This window comes from Microcaecilia unicolor, chromosome 6 (assembly GCF_901765095.1).
Source record: "Microcaecilia unicolor chromosome 6, aMicUni1.1, whole genome shotgun sequence".
NCBI lineage: Eukaryota > Metazoa > Chordata > Amphibia > Gymnophiona > Siphonopidae > Microcaecilia > Microcaecilia unicolor.
The window spans coordinates 308,448,378-308,470,615 of record NC_044036.1 but is presented as its reverse complement, the minus strand read 5'-3'; the positions used below and the strand labels follow the sequence as shown (position 1 = coordinate 308,470,615).

Sequence of the window (22,238 nt, the reverse complement as noted above, 5' to 3'; positions counted from 1 at the left end):
AGTGAAAGGTAAAGGCACATCACTAGAATTGGGGGGGGGGGGGGGGGGGGGGGGGGGGTAGATACAGAGATCACAAACCACCATACCTAGGGGGTGGAAGTAACCAGGGCACTTTCTCTTCCAGAACACTTTAGTGAAAACCACTGCGGAACGGTTTCCTTTCACAATAGCAAACCAAGTTGTTTGGCAAATCAATTACATAGAACCTTTAGGTTTTTCATTGATATACACAGGCCATGCCATTTTATAATGAATAAGTTTATTGTCTTACAAAAATCATTGTCTAGAAATATGGGTATACAAGAAAACAAAATATTTGTAGTTGAATGCCTGGTGGTCAACAGCCAGTATTTAAGAAAAAAAAAAATCACACAAGAAAAAGGAATCCTTCATAACATGTTAAAGCTTATAACCAAAACATACCGTATTATACGTCAAGCACATTGTTGAGGATCAACATTTTGTAGTAACACTGATTTATAGATTACTGTATCTCAGTAATTTCACTAGAGAGGTACATATATGAAATGAAAACCAAAGTTATTCACTTGTTCCACAGGCAAAATCAGATATTGAGTTTCAGCAATTGTCTTAGTGGTATGTAAGGCACTTTCTGTAGTGTCAGGGTATTTTCACCTGCGCTGTTAACAAATGATGCTAACCTTACTGTAACACTGTCCAACAAAAAACAAAACCCCAAAATGTGCATCCACTGGCATGTCGCCTTTCAGGCGGCATACAGAATCCATTGTGAGCCTTTGAAAACGATACTGACACACTTTAAAATCAAATACAAATGTAAGCACTATTAAAGTGGAAGGGCTTGCCATCCGGGATTTTACCTTTAAATTAATATCCCTAATGGCTGCAAAATGTCTTAATCCACAAAGAGCAGATTAACGACCAAGTATCTCTCAAGTTAATAAATTATTATTATAACATTTATTTCCAAGCCCCTATTGTTTACCTTCAGCCTGTAGACCCTGAATACGTTACTTCACAAGTAGGGCACCTCTGTGCTGGCTAAGAACGGCAGGGCTTGAAATCTTCCTCAACTACAGGAAGAGCAGACATTGACAATGGTTTACGGTAACAGTACAATGGATACTACTACTGATTTCCCTTCTAACCATTTTCAAAGCCTTTTCACAGTTTGTGTGCTGATTTGTTTTTCTCTCTCAATCATAATTAACAAAAACATAAGTACAATTTGGTCTTCACAAAATGTACCAACAGGATTGACACGGTGCAGGGCTATGGGACTACAAAAGAGAAGAGAAAGGTACGGTATGTACATCATGACACATGCATAGTAGTGGCAGAAAACCCACCTAAGCATCAGCCCCAACCGAGTTACGTGGGAATGACTTTTACAGACTAACAGGTCTTCATTTTATCACATGATACTCTCTATAAAATGGCTTTACAATGAATAGCTGTAAAATAGATGCACTGAGCAGAGACTTATTTTTCTTTTAACATATTTATATATAAAAAAAAGCAATGCACCTATATTTGAAGCACTGTAGGTTACTGAGAGACCAGAGAGCCTTAAGACACTGACCGTGGATGAAAAGTAGCCACTGAGCCTTAAACCGCTGCTAATTCAGGCAGATTGGGCAGTCAGTTAAGTTTCTCTCATCCCACTATCTACTGAAAGTATGTGCGTGTGTTTTGTGGAGGCTAAGGGTAGTGGTAGTGTTTGCACATTAAATATTTATTCTGCTGGAGCAGGCAGTGGTGTTTCATTCGTGTCACTGGCTTTGCTTTCAGCATCATCATCTGACAGGTCCAGGGATGTGCCCTCAATCTGCAGCTGGCGCCTGCCTGATCGACTTGATGAGAAGGCAATAGGACCACCTCTCCTAGTGCAAGGAAAAAATATAGAATTATCGTGCTGGAGATAATACATAAGTTAACCCTTGCCATGATAAAAAAAACTCCAAATGAACTCTTGCTATATATGAACAATAATACGTCAACTGCATGATTCTAGATCTGGGACAGGATGCAGCAGGGGATTTATACTAAGTTCTTCCATATTAGCAAAGACAATGCAGCATTACACTGACCTCCAGCAGCATCAAAAACAAGTCAACAAACATTTGACACAAGGACTGTTACTTTTCCTATCCCCCTCCTCTCTCTGTTGTCAGCCTAGTCAGCTAACAAGGTAACCTCACATTACAGAGTGCACGAGACTGTTTTACTTCCAAGCAGCTGCTATTGTCAGGTCAGCCACCATAATGCCACAGGAAACCAACTTACTAGTATTTTTATTCACTCCTGGAGCTTGCTGGTTTGGCAAGACCACACCAGGAACTTTGAAGAAGTGGCCAAGAGGGACATTTCTAAGGCATGAATTTTGATACATCTTTATATTGAACATAAAGATTCCCTGACCACACTATCAATCACCACAATTTCTTAATTCCTTGTATATGCTACTTAAAGGTTCCAATGTATGGCACCATATATACAACAACCTACACTCATTTTCTATTAAATTGCTAACAAGAGTGCTTTTAGACATTCATTCAAAGATACACTGCCATTACTCATCCATCTCAGTTCCTAGACTGGCTTCCCACATTAGTGGATTCTGGGTCTTCCATTCAGTGGGAGAATTAACTGCAGAGATCTTCAAGATACCACATCTTCCCCCCCAAATACTTCCTGAGGCACTAGAGCTTCAAAAACTCTGCAGCTAGTTCTTCTTTATCCCCTTTTCTAGTGAGGTAGTACTTGACTTGTATGCAAACTGAACTAGTACCACTCTTCAAATCCTAGAATTTGACCCTTTCTATGAACTGCCCAATACAACATAGTCCTTCCTGCTTCCAACACAAATTAGTTTGATCAGTTGCTCCTTGGGGGGGGGGGGGGGGGGGAATCTACATTGCACTTAACTTGGGGAATAGAAACTACTCTATATTCACACATCAGACAGTGGCCTTGCTTCCTCCTTTAACGTATGAGCAGTATAAGGATTAACTAATTTAGGGTTTCATTGAGGTCTTTCTGGCAGCCATAGCAGGTGCTAGATGACAGTTAATTCCAGGGACACTTGCTCTACAGCCACCCATTACTTGTCATCTCAGTACTGTCTTGAAGTCTGAAGCCATTAGTGCTTCTTAAGGTTCAGTACTATCAACCCTCAAATCTTTGCTTAACCTGGAAGTGTCCCTCCAGCTATTCTAAGAAGCCTCCACTTTTAAATATAGCTAAAGATTATTTTATGTAACACTTTAAAATTCTCCACTGAGATTCCAGATAAGGTGGCTTGTTTTGTTTTTGGGTTTTTTTGCATATCAATAAACAGACAATGAAACTAGCAGCTCCCCGCAGAGTACAGCCTGCGATGCAAAACAAATAGCAACTCTCTGAATATAAGAAAACACAGGGTAGGATCTGGGCCGATCCGGAGGGACACTAAGGAGAAATTAGCCCATACCTGCTAATTTGCTTTCCTTTAGTCCTTCTGCACCGGCCCAGAGAAGACTGATGGGAAATAACAAAGCAATTAATTCAGGGGAATGACCCACAGAGCCCCACAGTAAGAACACTCTCCAAAACCCACATCCTTACGCACCTGAAAATCCATGCTGTAGTGTCGAAGAAAGGAATACAAGGAAAAACCAGGCAACCACTCTACAAGTGTCCATAGGAAGAACCAGAGAACGCTCAGCCCAGGAAGACGCCTGATCTCTTGTGGAATGGTTCTTAACCCTTTAGTGTCCAATGCTCCCATCAATATGGCTTATTACTGGAACATTTATTTATTTTATTTATTTATTTTGCTGCATTTATATCCCACATTTTCTCACCTATTTGCAGGCTCAATGTGGCTTACAACTACAATCACATTGATAGAATAGAGAATCAGAGTATATATAACAGATAAGGTGCATAGGAATATTATGGCAATCATATTAATGGAGAAGAATTTCAGAATTATTGCTATTAAGGTTCATACAAAAATTATGTTGATTAAGAAATGGGTAAGTGGATAACAACATAATATAATGATATCAGGACAAGGTATAATTGTCAGTAATTAGAATAAATGGATACCAACATAATGATATCAGGACAGGGTATGATTATCAGTAATTCGGGTGTAAATAAAATAGGCAAAATAAGAGTGCCAATAAAAAATTGTGTCTGGTGTAGTTCAGGAGTCAGATCGTTATGAGGGATCCATTTTGTACGCTTTTTTGAACAAGTCTTCAGTAGTTTCCGGAAGGTCATCAAGTCGCGTGTTTTTCTTATAGTGGTTGGTAATTCATTCCATCGTTGTGTACAGATGTATGAAAAGCTAGATGTATGTATTGATTTGTACTTAAGTCCTCTGCAAATAATAGTCTCATTTGGCACGTTTAAGGCATATTTGTAGTTCCTTTGTGATTGTTTCCATGCATTAAAGTTAAGGCTATCCTTAGAGATCCATCACTAGTATGCCCCACTGGCATACCATGCTGTCGCAAGCTGTGGAACTCGGGGTCCATTCCCCTGGATCCAGCATATAGCGACTGAGAAAGTTGACTGGACGTTCTGCCACGAGAGGCTGGCAGATCTGAGAGATGGCTTTCAACCCAGCTCATAAAAAGCACTGTCTCTTCTACTAATAGAAGACGCTTTGTATCACCTTGACAACTGATGTTGGACAAGACTCTCACCATCTTACCCATCAAAAGATCCTGAAATGCTCACAGAGCTAATCTTATTGCCCTGGTCTCCAATAGGTCGCTGGAACAACGTGTCTCTTCTCAGGACCAGAGACCCTGAATTAGATGACCAAGACAATGGGCTCCCCAGCCTATGAGACTGGGACTGGTAGTCCCCATCGTCCACAGTGGGCGGGGGGAATCCAAGTGAACCTCCTTTGATAGATTGGGGGAATGGAGTCACCACTGGAGACTCTGCTCACAGCGGCAACCTGATCTCCAAGAAGTTCAATTGGGGGCCCTACCTGGAAAGAAGAAATCTCTGTAGAGGTCTTATATGAGCTCTGTCCCATGGAACCTCTAGGAAGGCCGCCATTGATCCCAAGACCTGACGATAGTCCCTAGCTCTCGGAGCCCTACAGTGAGAGGACTCAGACTCTGGTCCTGGAGTTTCCATATCCCTTGGTGCTGGAAGAAACATCTAGCCCTGGAGAGTGTCAAAACAGATGCTGAAGTATTCCAACGTCTGTGCCGGCTCCAACGAGAAGATCAATCACCCAACCTAGGGACTCCAGAAATTGAACTACCTGTGCTGTAACCAGACAGCAATCCTGCTATAATTTTGCTCAGATTAACGAACTGTCCAGATATAGATGGCCTAGAACACCTTCCCTACAGAGGGCTGCTGCCACTACCACCATGACCTTGGAAAATGTATGAGGGACCATGGCCAGGCCAAAAGGCATAGCACAAACTAATAATGCTTCCCCAAAACTGTGAAACAAAGGAACTATTGATGGGCTTGAAGAATGGAGATGTGCAGATACACCTCTGTCAAATTCAGCGTGGTCAGAAACTCCCCCGAATGAACTGCTACAATGACTGATCAAAGTCTCCATGCGAAAGCTGGGTACCCAGAGCGCCTGATTCACTCCCTTGAGATCTAAGATGGGCCGGACGGCACCTTCCTTTTTTAGCACGCAGCTGAAGCCTTTTGAGGGTTTCCCTGACTGTCCTTGCTCTCACAAAGGACCAACATGGAAGACACTAGAAAGGCATCTGGCATAGGATGAACAAACTAAGGTGTAGTCGTCGCAAACTACATCGAGGACCCACTGTACGAGGTGATCTGGGCCCACCTCCAATAGAAATCTCTCAACCGAGCTCCTACAGCTATCAGAGGATGGCTGTAGAACCAACATCCCTGACTCCACACCATGAAAGGACTGAACGCTGAAAAAATGAGATTTTCTGAGAGACACCTACTCTCCCAGACCAAAAAAGGTAGAAATTATGTACACGGTCCCCATGCCCTGCTGTTTTAGGGCAATCCTCAGGGAGACCTGGCACTTCACAAAGACTCTTGACCAATTTGTCTAGCTCCTCACCAAACAATAAGGAACCAAGAAAAGGAAACTTACTGTAGAAATGTACTGTAATTTATGCCCTGCAAAGGTCCAGCATGACAAGGTCTAAGGATCTGAAGTATTGAATAAAAATAGATGGGTTAAAGTTCCCATACTGTCAACAGTCTGGCCAGCTATGGGCAATCATGTGCTGGAGAGATAAGCTATGCTGGATAGATAAGTGGTTAATTGCGAACAAGACAAAGGGACGGTCTGAAGAAATCTCTAGGGTACTGTGTGTAAGGAAATGGAGCAATCTAGGTGGTTAGAGCGAAATAAGCTGAGTATGGAAAATGACACTTACATATAACATAGTAACATAACATAGTAAATGACAGCAGATAAAGACCTGTACGGTCCATCCAGTCTGCCCAACAAGATAAACTCATTTACATGGTATGTGATAATTTATATGCATACCCAAGGTTGATTTGTCCATGCCTTTCTCAGGGCACAGACCGTAGAAGTCAGCACCAATATCCTATATAATAAAACGCACGTCCAACATTCTGAAGCTGACTGCATGGCTGAGGCATTCCTGCTCTCTGTATCCATCTCCTGAATTGACATCACGTACTTCCGGGTTCATCACAAGCAGAAGTGACCAACCACACGAGGTTTCTCGGCTTCAGAATGTTGGAGGTGCATTCTATTAAATAGGATTGGTCAGTTCCTTGAAGCACAGCCAGAGCTCAGCGTCCTGCACAGTAACGCTCAGACACCAGAGAGAGAGAGGGGGGGGGCCTGACACCAGAAAGAGGGAGGGAGGTATCTCTGTCACACACACACTCTCTGTCTCACACACTCTCTCTCTCACTTGCACACACTGTCTCTCACACACTCTATGTCTCACACTGTATCACATTCACTCTCTATGTCTCACACAGTCACTCACACACTCTCTTGGTCTCATACACTCAGTCTCACAGAGAGTCTGTGTCTCACACACACTCTCGCACACACTGTATCTGTGTGAAACACACTCTCTCTCTCTCTCACACACTGTCTCACATGCACACTCTCATTCTCACACACACACTCTTTCTCTCACAGACACACTCGCACCCAGACTCACTATCTCTCTCTCTCTCTCACACACACACACTCGCACATTCACTCTCTCTCTCACACACAGTCACTCTCACATACACTCTCTCAAACATACACACTCCGAGGAAAACCTTGCTAGCGCCCGTTTCATTTGTGTCAGAAACGGGCCTAGTAGAGTATAAACACACTAAAAAAATATTGAGGGAGGAGGTTGGTAGAGGACCAGTGATTATGCAATTATGACCACACAATCATCAATCTTGTTAGTTGTTCCAGACCAAATAAAGAACACATCATCAATAAACCTCTTCCATAAGTGTACATCTTGGAAGAATTCAGTTGGATACACAAATGTCTCCATATACAGGCAGGCTACAGTCGGGGCTACTGTCGCCCCCATAGCTACTCCACATATTTGTAGGAAGTGTTGATTTTCAAACAGAAAATGGTTCTTTAATATAACTTGATGTGCTATCGCATTAAGCAATGATATCTTCCCTCTTGACAGATCCCCATTTTCCAGGTGGTCACTGATGATCTTTAATGCATGTGTTTGAGGTATCATGGTGTATAGTGACCTCACGTCCATAGTGACCATGATGACTGGTGTGTGCATACTAGGAAAGTCCTCCAGAATCATAATGAGGTGTGTGGAATCTCTGACGTAAGATGAGATTGTTGATACTTTTGGTTGTAGGTGGAAATCTAAAAATTGGGATAAGGGTTCATTAAGAGACCCTCTACTGGCTACTATGGGTCTCCAGGGGCACAGATGCTGAATAAGAGAAAAGATAAAGAAGCAAAAGCACAAAGCAAGAGAAAAATAAGAATCCCAAGACTGAAAGACTTACCATGTCCCCCATCTGCTGGAGACTGAGAATACTGATTCTAGCAGGGACTGTACAGGGCTCTTAATGGCTCACTCAAGAACGAGAATTCTCAGTCTCCACCTGCTGGTACGCAAGGACAACCCATCAGTCTTCTCTTGTCTGGTCTCGAGGAACACTAAGGAATGTTCTTAACTAGATCCCAGAGTCTGTTCTCTCACACCTCGGATTGTGGTTATCCCCCAAGAATGACCAATAGTGGCCAGATTCAACACCCATGATTAAAGGGTTCTGAAAGGGTTACACTCATCTTACCTTAGTCTGTTCTTCAAGGTGCTAACCTCACGAGTAAGCGCTTCATTGGCTTCTGTGGAATCGTCCAACTCACGCTGAAGTTTCCGGCGAGAAGCATTTGCACGTGTGGCCTCTTCCTCGGCTTCCTCAAGCTGGCGCTTCAATTGTTTCATTCTTGTGTTTGCTTTCTCCATCTAAGATGAGGCAAAACCATGCTGAACAAAATGTCTACAGTAAAACTTTAAATTTTTTTTGATGTGATAAAAATAAATTCTCAGAGATTGAAGAAAAAAAATCTCTAACCACAGAAATAGATGCATTCAGCACTAATCAACAGGAATCTCCAAACTACACAGTAACAGTTAAAGTTAATGTTCCTCCCATTCTCTCCCAGTACAAGTGTTGAACCTTGTGGTTCATTGAGAAACTACTGGGTTCCCCACACAAAAGGGAGGGATGTTCCCTTACACACCTGCTCTTTGTACTGGTCAGCATGACGTCGTTCATCCTCCACTTGCATGAACACTTCCTTCAATTTCTTCTCTGTACGACGTACTATTTTGTTGGCTGCTGCTCGCTCCCTAAGAAAATAGAATATCAACTACATCACTGTGAAACTTACTTATTGGACCAAACAAAAGTTCCCCTTCTATTGCCATTCAGTACTACGCCACATGACTAGGCGTGCACTGCTGGAAGTTAGTGAAAAAAAAAAGAAATCTTTCAAAGACAGCTTTGTTATCCACCAAATGGTATGCTGAAGTAGACTGGAGTGGTGGAAGGACAGTGTTTTGCATGGAAAGAGCCAAAGTCCATTCTTTTATTGTAATTATTTTTTTTTAAGTTTATATATGTTTCAAAAATATGTGCTTTCTACAGCAGAGTTGCTTATCTATAACATGCTCTGAGGACAGTAGGATACTAGACCACAAGTGTTATTGTCAAAGGAGCCCATGGATGGAATTTAGTCTTCAAGCTTTTTCTATGCTCTCATTCCGCATAAGGGAGACATGCTTTCTCAATGCAGCCGAGGGCTCTCCTTGATCCTATACCAAAGTTATTTAGTAGAAATCAACTTCCAAAAGGAGGCAAGTGGGACTATATGTCCCAGGATCCTTCAGTCCTCAGAGAAAACAAAACTGTTTACCTGTAACATAGGTTCTCTGTAGACAGCATGGGAATACAGCCACACTAGCTGGTTATGGTTTATTAAAATTTTATATACCAGCTTTCTCTGGATAACACAAGGTGGCTTACAACCAAGTTAAAAAAACAAAAGCTTAATTAGAAAGGAACTCCATATTCAATAGGGACAGAGAAGGGGAGGGGGGAAGGAAAAGGGAGCTAAGATGACAAACAGTAATATACAAAACAAAAAAAACAAAACAAAAAAGCAAGTGTTTAATGCAATTTTAAATCTAAGAAGAGAGGATTCAAATTATAGTCCTGGTAGAAGAGATTCCAGATAAGTGTTCCAAAGGAGGGGAGGGGAGCATGATTTCTAGATGGGCTGTGGAAACTGGTGGGAGATCTAGACATTGCCCATGGAAGAATGAAAGAGGGGTGTTGCAAAAGGAAGCCCTACAAAGGCAAGATAAGGGGGCAGTCTTGATATAGTTTCACTTTGCTCCCAGCATGGGAAGCCTGTGCATGTGCAGATGAATTCAAGCTTTCAATAGGCTAGGAAAAAGCTCAAGCACTTTGGCTCCGTCAGCACTGTCACCAACTAGTGTGCCTGCATCCCCCCTGCTCGACTGTAGAGAACACTACTTTCTCTGAAAACAAGCAGAACAGCACTCCTCACAAGGGGGAATTCCTAGCCATGGGTTGCCTCAGAATAAAAAGCACATTTTTGTGTACTTAGATTCAATTACTTGCCTTTTCCAAATCTGAGTTCAAGGCAAATTAATTAGGGGCACATGCTATTCTTGTTAGGAGCATCCCATTTCATTTTTTTTTTTGTCCTGCCTCTTTTTTTTTTTTACAGCAACCTGAATACAAATAGGCTCTACAGGAATGAAGTTGGGTTCAACTCCTCAAAGATGTCTATGATGAGCCTGGCCCAACCTATCATCATTTCCAAACAATATTGCAACTTGTGTAGCTTGTATTCCACCGTACAAATCTCTATGAAGGAGCCATAGCAGCATCACTATGAATCTTGACCTGCTCTTCCACTGCTACACAACAGATTTGTTAAAACAAGGTGAAAATGGCCAGAAACATTCAAGTTGACATCTCCTTCCATAGTTATAGTTTAGTCTTACTGACAAATGATACCTACAGGAACCCAATGATACACAAGACAAGATAGGAATATGCTAGAGAAAGAATGCAAGCTTTGCAGCGGTCTTTATGTTTAATCATTTCTCCTTAGTAAAACAAAACATAACTAATGATTATCAGAAAACTATAACTCATTCATATATTCAAATTGTAAATTTAGCCCAGCTGTTAGAAACTGACTCTCAGAGAAGCAATTATAAACAGGATTAGGGGAAGCTGGCAACAGGTGTGATAAAACACACACTTGGATAAATCAAAGGAAATATGGGAATAAGATTTAGAGAAAAATAGAGTTACAAAACAGAAAGACAGGCAAGGTTGAAGCTATAACTTGGAATAAGTCTAGTTACAACAAAGGCAGTTTCAAACACTCTTCAAGTACAGATTCCTTCACCTTCCTGGAATCTGTGTGTACGTATCAGTGTTTCCCAACCCTCTTGGAGCAACACCTATCCAGCCAGACTCAGGCCCGCCACAATGAATATGCATACGAAGGATTTGCATATGGTAGGTTTCCAAAGTATACAAATCTCTCATATGCATATCCTGAAAATCAAACTAGCTAGGTGTGCCTCTAGGACAGGCCTGGGAAATTCTAGCACATATTAAAAAAAAAAAAAAATCTCTTCCAGTTCCTTACTTTCCTTCTTGCTCGAGCTGCTCTTCCAGCTGGCCAATCTTTGCTTCTAGAGCAGAAATGGTTGCCTTAAACTTGGACTTGACAGAGCCCTCCAGCTCCTGCAGCTTGGCCTTCAGTTCTTTGTTTTGTCTCTCTAATTGTTGGCGTGCATTCTCACTCTTCTGTGCAGCGCTACGCTCTCCAGCCAGCTCTGAATTCAGGGTATCAACCTGGTAGCAGGAACCAGAAAACAAAGTATTATTCTCGGTGCACTGGCCAAATGTTTTCATGCACAAATGTAGGAGAGGACGGGGAATCTCGGTAGGTCTGAATCTAGTCTCTCAGGTGCAGCCGAACCCTACAGGTCAGAAAACCCACAGTGGCAGAAATAACCATGTTATCTTTAGCCACAAATATAGGTCTGGGTTTCTGCCAGGTACTCGTGACCTGGCTTGGCCACTGTTTGGAAAACAGGATACTGGGCTAGATGGACCATCGGTCTGACCCAGTATGGCTACTCTTATGTTCTTACAGTGCCTGCCCCCTTCCCCCCGCCAAACATACAGCTATAAAAAGCAATTCCACCACTATGTTTTATATAAGGTGTGATCTCTTCTGAGGATTAAGAACTCAAATAACATACACACTTCCTCAGAAAATGCTACATCTTTTAAATAAAAAATCAGTGCTTCTAGGTATATTGGTTACTTTCAGCATGAATTAACTTATTCTCTTGAATTCTGTATCTGCTGTCCATTCAAGTGATGAAGAAAATGTGCATTCCAGTCTTACACCAACATCACTAATTTTTAAAAACTTTTTGCACAGATATTTTTCTACAAATACATAATTATAGCTATTTTATGTGAACATTTAAAGTAGCCCCATTAGCCTGATGGCTCAACATGAGCTTCCAGTACAAAATACATGCATAATGAATAAAACTATGAGTGGCTACAAGGCATAAGTATTGCCATACTGGGAAAGACCAAAGGTCCATCAAGCCCAGCATCCTGTTTCCAACAGTGGCCAATCCATGTCACAAATACCTGCCAAGATCCCAAAAAAAGTACAAAACATTTTATACTGCTTATCCCATAAATAGAGGTTTTCCCCCAAGTCCATTTAATAACGGTCTATGGACTTTTCCTTTAGGAAGCCGTCCAAAACTTTTTAAAACTCCGCTAAGCCTTTACCACATTCTCTGGCAACAAATTTGAGTTTAATTACACATTGAGTGAAAGAAGATTTTCTCCGATTCGTTTTAAATTTACTACATTGTAGCTTCTTCGCATGCCCCCTAGGCCTGATATTTTTGGAAAGCGTAAACAGACGCTTCACATCTACCTGTTCAAACTCCACTCATTATTTTATAGACCTCTATCATATCTCCCCTCAGCCGCCTTTTCTCCAAGCTAAAGAGCCCTAGCCGCTTTAACCTTTCTTCATAGGGAAGTCGTCCCATCCCCTTTATCATTTTCGTCGCCCTTCTTTGCACCTTTTCTAATTCCACTATATCTTTTTTGAGATGCGGTGACCAGAATTGAACACAATATTCGAGATGCGGTCGTACCGTGGAGCGATACACAGGCATTATAACATCCACATTTTTGTTTTCCATTCCTTTCCTAATAATACCTAACATTCTATTTGCTTTCTTAGCCACAGCAGCACACTGAGCAGAAGGTTTCAATGTATCCTCAACGACGACACCTAGATCCCTTTCTTGGTCTGTGATTCCTAACGTGGAACCTTGCATGACGTAGCTATAATTCGGGTTCCTCTTTCCCACATGCATCACTTTGCACTTGCTCACATTAAACGTCATCTGCCATTTAGATGCCCAGTCTCCCAGTCTCGTAAAGTCCTCTTGTAATTTTTCACAATCCTCCAGCGATTTAACGACTTTGAATAACTTTGCGTCATCAGCAAATTTAATTACGTCACTAGTTACTCATCTCTAGGTAATTTATAAATATGTTAAAAAGCAGCGGTCCGAGCACAGACCCCTGGGAAACCCCACTGACTACCCTTTTCCATTGAGAATACTGACCATTTAACCCTACTCTCTGTTTTCTTTTAACCAGTTTTTACATTTAACCCTACTCTGTTTTCTATCTTTTAACCAGATTTTAATCCACAATAGAACACTACCTCCCATCCCATGACTCTCCAATTTCCTCCGGAGTTTTTCATGAGGTACTTTGTCAAACACCTTCTGAAAATCCAGATACACAATATCAACCAGCTCACCTTTATCCACGTTTGTTCACCCCTTCAAAGAAATATAGTAGATTGGTGAGGCAAGATTTCCCTTCACTAAATCCATGTTGACTGTCTCATTAATCCATGCTTTTGAATATGCTCTGTAATTTTGTTCTTAATAATAGTCTCTACCATTTTGCCCGGCACTGATGTCAGACTCACCGGTCTATAATTTCCTGGATCTCCTCTGGAACCTTTTTTAAAAATTGGCGTTATATTGGCCACCCTCCAATCTTTTGGTACCACGCTCGATTTTAAGGATAAATTACATATTACTAACAATAGCTCCGCAAGCTCATTTTTCAGTTCTATCAGTACTCTGGATGAATACCATCTGGTCCAGGAGATTTGCTACTCTTCAGTTTGTAGAACTGCCCCATTACATACCATTTCTGGCACCGGTATCCCACCCAAATCTTCCTCGGTGAAGACCGAAGCAAAGAATTAATTTAATCTCTCCACTACGGCTTTGTCTTCCCCGATCGCCCCTTTTACTCCTCGGTCATCTAGCAGTACAACCGATTCTTTTGCCGGCTTCCTGCTTTTAATATACCTAAAAAAAAATTTTTACTATGTGTTTTTGCCTCCAACACAATCTTTTTTTCGAAGTCCCTCTTAGCCTTCTTTATCAGCGTTTTGTATTTGACTTGACATTCCTTATGCTGTTTCTTATTATTTTCAGTCGGTTCCTTCTTCCATTTTCTGAAGGATTTTCTTTTAGCTCTATAGCTTCCTTCACCTCACTTTTTAACCATGCTGGCTGTCATTTGATCTTCCTTCCTCCTTTTTTAATACGCAGAATATATTTGGCCTGGGCTTCCAGGATGGTGTTTTTGAACAGCATCCACGCCCGATGTAAATTTTATCATAGTCTCCTTTTTTAAAGTTAAACGCTAACGTATTTGATTTCCTATGTATACTTACTTCAAAGCTAATATCAAATCCGATCATATTATGATCACTGTTATCAAGCGGCCCCAACACCATTACCTCCCGCACCAGATCATGCGCTCCACTAAGGACTAGGTCTAGAATTTTTCCTTCTCTCGTTGGCTCCTGTGCCAGCTGCTCCATAAAGCTGTCCTTGATTTCATCAAGGAATTTTACCTCCCTAGCGTGCCCCGATGTTACATTTACCCAGTCAATATCGGGGTAATTGAAATCACCCATTATTATTGTGTTGCCCTGTTTGTTTGCGTCCCTAATTTCCTTAACATTTCTGCATCCGTTTGTTCATCCTGGCCAGGCGGATGGTAGTACACTCCTATCACTATCCTTTTCCCCTTTACTCATGGAATTTCAATCCACAGCGATTCCAAGAAGTGTTTTGTTTCCTACAGAATTTTTAATTTATTTGATTCAAGGCTCTCGTTAATATACAATGCTACCCCCTCCACCAATTCGATCCACCCTATCACTATGATATAATTTGTACCCCAGTATGACAGTGTCCCACTGGTTATCCTCCTTCCACCAGGTCTCAGAGATGCCTATTATATCTAATTGTTCATTTAGTGCAATATATTCTAACTCTCCCTTCTTATTTCTTAGGCTCCTGGCATTCGCATATAGACATTTCAAACTATGTTTGTTGTCCTTATTTACATCACGCTTAGTACTTGACAGTATTAATTTACAATCTTTTGTCTGATTTTTATTTACGGACACCTGGGGGCTCATTTTCAAAGCACTTTGCCTTCCAAAGTTCCATAGAAACCTATGGAACTTTGGAAGGCTAAGTGCTTTGAAAATATGCCTCCTGATCTACTATGGTCTCTTTTGCAACCTTACTATCAAGATACCTTATCTTCCCTGTTTTAGTGATATCTTTGAAAGATAACTTATCCCGAACCTGAGCGCTTTTGAGCAACTGAAGGCCTTCCCCCAGCATCTCGCACTGTTTTCCACAGAGATAGCCTCATCTCATTTCTTGGGCAACTTGTGCACCAGGCTTTACCTGCAGAGTGGTCTTGCGGAACCTATCATTGAGTAGCTCCATGTTACTTTGCTCCTCCTCAAGCTCTTCTTCCATCTGTGCTATGCGAGCTTCAAGACGGCGCTTTTCATCCAGCAGGGCTGATCTGGAAGTATGAAGGTTATAACATGTGAGAAGAAAGATTAGCACTATAATCAAGTTCCATTGCCCCACAGGTTAGCATTCACCATCATGCACTGCATCTGACAGTGTCCCACTTTCAGACAATACAAGCAACTGGGTGATCATACAACCAGATGAAGGGCATGCCCTGGATGTGGTGCACTTGGATTTCAGCAAAGCCTTTGTTTATAAGCTTCCTATGAGGAACCATATCAAAGTGATTAACCTGGGGATAGGCCCGAGTAGTCAACTGGATTAAAAATTGGTTGACTGACAAGATGACAAAGGGTGATAGCAAATGGCATTCATTTGGGAAAAAGGTGAGTAATGGAGTGCTCAATGGTCAGTCCTGGGCCCAATTCTATTCAACGTCTTTGTGAGTGACATGTGTGAAGGGTTTGAAGGGAAAATTTGCCTTTCTAGAAAACTTAATATTTACAAAAGAGTAGAAACCTCAGAGGGAGGTAAGCAAAACAAATCTACATACTGCTTAAAGGATAAAAACTTAAATGTGAAGTGTAGGGTGGTGCATCTGGGGTGCAAAACCCCAAAGGAGAGGTACACAATAGGAGGAGAAAGGCTAGGTTGCTATCCCCCCTCCCCTAATTCAGCCCTGGATACCTGGCTGATTGTGTCAGTTTCTGTGGCAAAACAGTGGGTTTTCATGAAGTGCATTTCCCTTGTTTGGCTAGCAGATGGCGACTGTCTTTTTGTAAAGCTGTTACAGAAGTGACATTTTTTCTCCACCTAGATGCGAGGTAATCTTTAGTCTCAGATAAGGAAAAGAGATAGAAAGATCTCTTTACTGAGGCCCTGTGAGCAGTTATATTTTATAACCTATATAACCTGAGAGCAGCTATATTTCCTGAACTCCAAAAGTGCTACCCAGGTAGTAACAAGTATTAGATAGTTTTAATGTTGATTTGATTCTTGTTTTGGTTATCTCTGTTAATGCTTGTTGTACTTTTTTCACCTGCTATTTTCAAACATTCACTGTTTTTCTGTAACAATAAACCTATTAGTTTATTAACTTAGCTATCCTGGACCAACTAAGAATCTTGCTAGTTTGTGTTTTGGTCTGTGGGTGCTTTCTAGGAACTGTGAGACCCCTGGAAGTGTAGCCCTAATGTCCTCGGAAACAACTGGAAAATTAAGTTACAGGTAGGAGACTCGCCCAGAGGCCAGGGTAACTAAGCAAGTGGGAGGAAAAGTATGCCAGAGTAGAGCACGTGCACAGGTGGTATTGGGCCTGAGCAGTGCTGGGACAGACCCTCTATGTGGCTGCAGGTTTAACCCCTCAGGTGGGCTCTAGGCGTTCAGAGACTTGTCCTTTTTTTGTGGCAGCATGGTAGTATTGTCAGGCTCAGTGTGTGGGGCGAGAGTCACCATCCACTGAGTGGTTCAGAGTTTTTTTTTTTTTTTTTATCTGTAACCTCCAGACACAGAGTGCAGTGAACGAGTGCAGCAGTTAACAGGGTCCCTTTCCCATTCAGAGATTAGCAGCACGCTGATGGAGACTGACAGTGGTAGTCAGACACTGGATATGCCTGTCCTAACATAAGAGCAACTGGATGACCTCAGTGAGGAGGAGTTGCAGACCTGCCTGTACAGAGTTCTCCTGGGGGGAGACCAGACTCCTTGAGGGCAGAGGCCCATGAGTTGGCAGGGCCGGATGCCATGCCAGCTGAATTCTGGCAGATTTACATGGTAGAGTGACAGAAGCATGAGGAACGCTAATTCCAGCTGCAAAAAATGAACCATTACCCCCGAGACTTAGACTAAACTATCAGACTTTGCAAAAAAGGGGGTGCATGATACTCACAGTGAGTTTGTGATCCAGCTAAGATACCAGCACCAGCAGTGGCTCAGCAGAGTTTAAAGTTAAAAACCTGGAGGACTGCCAAAACCTGATGGTCCTGGAGCAGTTTTTTCAGTGTTGTTGTCCAGAGGTGAGGGAGCATGTTCAATATCACCAGCCCCATACTCCAGAGAAGGTGGCTGAATTGGCTATCTTTACGGCTAACCGTTCCTGGTTGGAAAAGAGAAGCCATCCTTATCCCCAGCAGCCGGGATCTAAGGGCAGCCAGGGCCCTAAGCCAAATATTCTTACTACCTCAGAGACAGTCAGCAAACACTCCAGTGTTCCCCAAAAACTTAGAAGACTTTAGGCATGAATGTCCTTGTTACCAGTGTGGGCATACAGGACATTTCAAAGCGGATTGCCCAGATAATCCTAAGCCTGCATTAAAGAGAATTTCAGTTCCTGCACAAAAGCTGGCGGCTTTTGTGGGTGGTTCCAGTCCCATGGAGGTGGCCCATGCAGTTGCTGTAGCACAAAAAGTTACTGGTCATTCATCAAACAAGGAACCAGATGGGTTTCCAAAACACGCACCCTAGTAACTGTGAATCAGATCAAGTGTCTGGTCTTGTGGACACTGGCTCTAGCATGATTGCTGAAGGTGCAATTCTTCCAGGGCGCACTGCAGAGCTAGTGTTAGCCAACGATACCCATTGCTCGAGTATTCCTGGATTGGGGTACCAAGCCTGGATATAGAAAAGTAGGAATAATGAAAAACATTCCGGTACCAATGCTGTGTGGGGCAAAGGTCCAATGAACATTACCCTTGATAGTGGAGTCAGAATTTCCACTATGGAGACGCGTAGTCAGGCCTGGGCAGCCCAAAAAGCAGAAGCAGCAGAGACCATCTCTGTCCTATGTCTGTATCCATATCTGGAAGGGTCTCTGCTGGTGACCTTGACAAATCAGGGTCAACTGTCTGATCAGTAGGTGTGTCATAAGTCAGGCTGTCCCATACTTACGGCTTCGGTCACCTCTGAAAGCAGCGTCTCCTGTTTTATGGCTGGAGGATGATAGGGCCCCTTGACCTAATAAGAGAACATTGGGAGGGGAAGCTGACACCTCTGACACCCCTGTAATTGAATATGTAGTTAATATGCGGTAGAGATTAGAAGACCTTGTGGGCTTTGTCAGAGATTACTTGTAGGCAGCCCATACTAAGCAAAAGACCTGGTATGATCGTAAAGCCCAAAATAGAGAGTTTCATGAGTGCCAGCAGGTACTTGTTTTAGTCCCAGTACATCAGAATAAACTTCATGCTAACTGGTCAGGACCTTACAAGGTCATACGGTGCCTAAATGATACAAACTATGTTATATCTATGGACTCTCACAACAGAAAACAGCACACCTTTCGTGTAAATATATTAAAGGCCTATGCCGATCGTGCAGTTATGGTGCTAGCTGTGTGCAGCCCAAGAGTGTCAGGATAGTGAACAGATACCTGACCTCTTAGCAGAGACATTACCAGAGGGAACTACACAACAAGTTGTAGTGGGACAGCAATTAACCCCCACCCAGAAACAGCAGCTAGAAGCAGTATTGCAAACATATACTGATGTGTTTTCTACTAAACCAGGAATTACTCATTTGGCTAATCAGAGTGTGAAATGGCCTTCTAAAATTAAAGACTGCATTGGCTACTGTTCCTGTACTAGTTGCACCTGATTACCAACAAAGATTTGTAGTAGAAACTGATGTCTTGACATATGACATTGGGGCTGTACTCAATCAAGTGACTAGCAAAGGGGAGGCACACCCTATTGTGTACCAGAGTCGAAAGCTTCTTGACAGTGAGGTAGCCTATGTCACTGTTGAGAAAGAATGTTTGCCCTTAGTGTGGGCCCTTAAGAAACTTCAACCATAACTGTATGGGCGAGACTTTACTGTCATCACAAATCACAATTCATTGGTCTGGCTTGAGTCTCAGTAGAGAATAGGAAGATACTCCGGTGGAGCCTGCCCCTGCAGATGTACAACTTCCACCATACAGCACTGGAAAGGCAGTGAACATGGAAATGCTGATGGACTCTCCAGGAAGGAAGAGCCAGAACCGCTCCGACCAGCAGACTGAAGAGGCTGCAGTCTGGGATCTCACTTAAAGTGGGGGAGGTGTGGCGAAACAGTGGGTAACAATTATTTCATGAAGTGTATTTCCCTTGTTTGACCAGCAGATGGTGACTGTCTTTTTTTGGAAAGCTGTTACAGAAGTGACAGTTTATTCCCGCGTAATCTGTGAGGTAATCTTTAGTCTCCAATAGGGAGAAAAGAGAAAGATCTCTTCATCGAGGCCCTGTGAGCAGCTATATTTCCTGAACTCCCCAGATGTTACCCATGTAGTAACAAGTGTTAGTTTCAATGTTGATCCTTGTTTTGGTTATCTGTTATTGCTTGCTGTACTTTTTTCACCTAGTATTGTCAAACATTCACTGTTTTACTGTAACAATAAACCTATTAGCTTATTGACTCAGCTGTCCTGGACGAAGAATCCTGCTGGTTTGTGTTTTGGTCTGTGGGTGCTTTCTGGGAATTGTGGGAACCCTGGGATTGTGTTCTCAGAAACCATTGGGGAATTAAGTTGCGGGTGGGAGACTAGCCCAGAGGCAACCGTAACCCAGCAGGTGGGAGGAAGGGTATGCCAGAGTAGAGCACATGCACAGGTGGTAGTTGGCCTGTGCAGTGCTGGGACAGACCCTCTAGATGCTGCAGGTTTAACCCCTTAGGTGTGTGCTAGGCATTCCGTGACAGTTTGATATTATGGACCTGAATCTCAGTTACTAACAGCACCATATATTTGTCTGGGATGTATCAAAAAATATTCTGTGCTTTTCTACTCATCTACAATTATCACTTTTTGTCCCTTGACATAATACTGGTACAAATGTATTATTTTGAGGAACTGAAACTCAGGAGCACCTTACTCCTTCCACTTTTTCGCCCATTCTAGACAAAAACATTACTCACTTTCCAGAAGCACTGTTGGAGATTTCATCTGATAGCTCATCTCTTTCTTGTTCTGCATGGCGACGAGCTCTTTCAGAAGCAGCAAGCTCCTGCAAAATGTTTACATATTTTCTTAGATTTTTGCTTTTTGGCCTAGGAAGTTTCAAGCATGTAATCTGAAACAAATCTTCCTTAGAATATCACTTTACATTTTTAAAATTTATTTTTAACAGTATCAGTCCTACTCCATTGGGATTACTCATTTGAACACAATCTTATCCATATGCTAAGTAAAATCTGCAATTGTCAGCTGGGCATCTTTTACTGGTGCCCAATACAAATACTCTCAAGGGTGTTACCACTATTGCTGTCAGGCACTTTCCAGACTGCCCAAATAAAAAGTGGGCAGGTCAGGGGCGGCACTACGGAGGAGCCTCTTGTTACTCGGGTGCTGGCAGCTTAATTTAGCTCAAGAGCTGTCCTAAATAAGGCCACTTAGCTATACGGGTGCCACCTCTGAATATAACTTATTATCTAAAAGAAATCTCTCAAGCTCAGTGGGATCAATCATATCTACATGGAAATTGAATAAAAAAAAAAGGAAGGAAGCTCCTACAGCTAAAGCACAAGCTTTCAAAGAAAAAAATTCTTTCCTATGTGATTGTGTGGGTTTTGCCACATCAGGAAATAAACCAACCACAATCATTCACAACCTTCTTCCTGAAATAACCTTTTAAGAACTTTAAATTTATTGTGCTCCGAGGCAAAGGTAATGAAGATGGCATGAGTTGCAGTTACACGAGAGATTTTCAAAAAAGTAGTCATATCTAAAGACTGATCACCCCTATGTCACCTGCACCCTCTATCATGATTTATCTTTAAGTAATAACAATTCAAAACCACAATTTTGTCAGAATCCTCCAACAGCATTGACACTGACACTGGTGTTCAAGCAGGTTGAGGTGGCTGAAGTGTCAAAGAAAAGACTGATGCAGTTATCACGCAACATGGACAGAAGTGAAAAGTTAGAGCCACTGTCAGGAAAAGTAAACAGACATGTTTCTTCAAGAATGTGAAATAGCTTCTGCGGCATACAAGGCAAACAAAAATGCTTGGATGACAAGAGATTTGGTTTCAGTGGCTGAAGAAATTGGATAACTCAATGCAAAGGCAGAAGTATAAAATTCTGATACTGTGCACCTTGGATGATTAGCCAGCATTTTACAAAAAACAGTCCTACTAATAAGTAAATAGTGCTACACCGGCACTGCAAGTTGTAATATTTGTGGTGGCAGAAAATTCACAAAGGTCACTATGGTTATGTGCCCGTTGAACTTTGGTCCCAAGGTCAGGTACGTAAACAGAGTGCAGTTTACCACATACACTGATCTAATCATATACCTTGTAACTACCAGTCAATTACTGACACCGGGCTCCTGTCCCTTGAGCACTTGTATTTGATGCCACATTTATATGCCCCTTTTTTCTGTACTGTATTTTTAAATATTATTATTATTATTTATTGCATTTGTATCCCACATTTTCCCACCTATGTGCAGGCTCAATGTGGCTTACAAAGACCTGTTATGGCATCGCCATTCCAGGGTAACAGATACAACTGGTGTTACAACAAGATCAAGGATGAGAAAAAAGATCTAAGCGGTCAATTATAGAAAGATGCCTTTCCGAATAAGAAGTGGTAAAGTGTTATAATTAAGCTATGAATTCTCGTTGTAGGCCTTGTTGAAGAGATAGGTTTTCAGAGATTTGCGAAAGTTAGTTATTTATGTGCAAATTGCATGTATGTAAAAATAAACTCATAATGCACACATGCATATAATGCACATTAAACCAGTTAATTTTTCTAAAGCACACTAATTGTAAAATGAAAGCATTTGTTTTTAAGGGCTTTTCTTTTTTTGAAGG

General features: G+C 42.0%; 1 protein-coding gene across 2 annotated transcripts in view; it reads right to left on the bottom strand.

Moving 5' to 3' along the window:
• Positions 1-240: 240 nt before the first annotated feature.
• MYH10 (myosin heavy chain 10) overlaps positions 241-22,238 on the bottom strand; it is a 221,677-nt gene continuing 199,679 nt past the window's right edge. For both annotated transcript variants that reach the window (XM_030208112.1, XM_030208113.1), the window contains 6 exons: positions 20,334-20,422; positions 15,372-15,495; positions 11,171-11,379; positions 8,717-8,825; positions 8,266-8,438; positions 241-1,865 (listed from right to left, as the gene is read on the bottom strand). In XM_030208112.1, the coding sequence (XP_030063972.1) occupies positions 1,718-1,865; positions 8,266-8,438; positions 8,717-8,825; positions 11,171-11,379; positions 15,372-15,495; positions 20,334-20,422 (852 nt within the window). In that variant the 3' untranslated portion in view covers positions 241-1,717. The remainder of the gene's footprint in view (positions 1,866-8,265; positions 8,439-8,716; positions 8,826-11,170; positions 11,380-15,371; positions 15,496-20,333; positions 20,423-22,238) is intronic.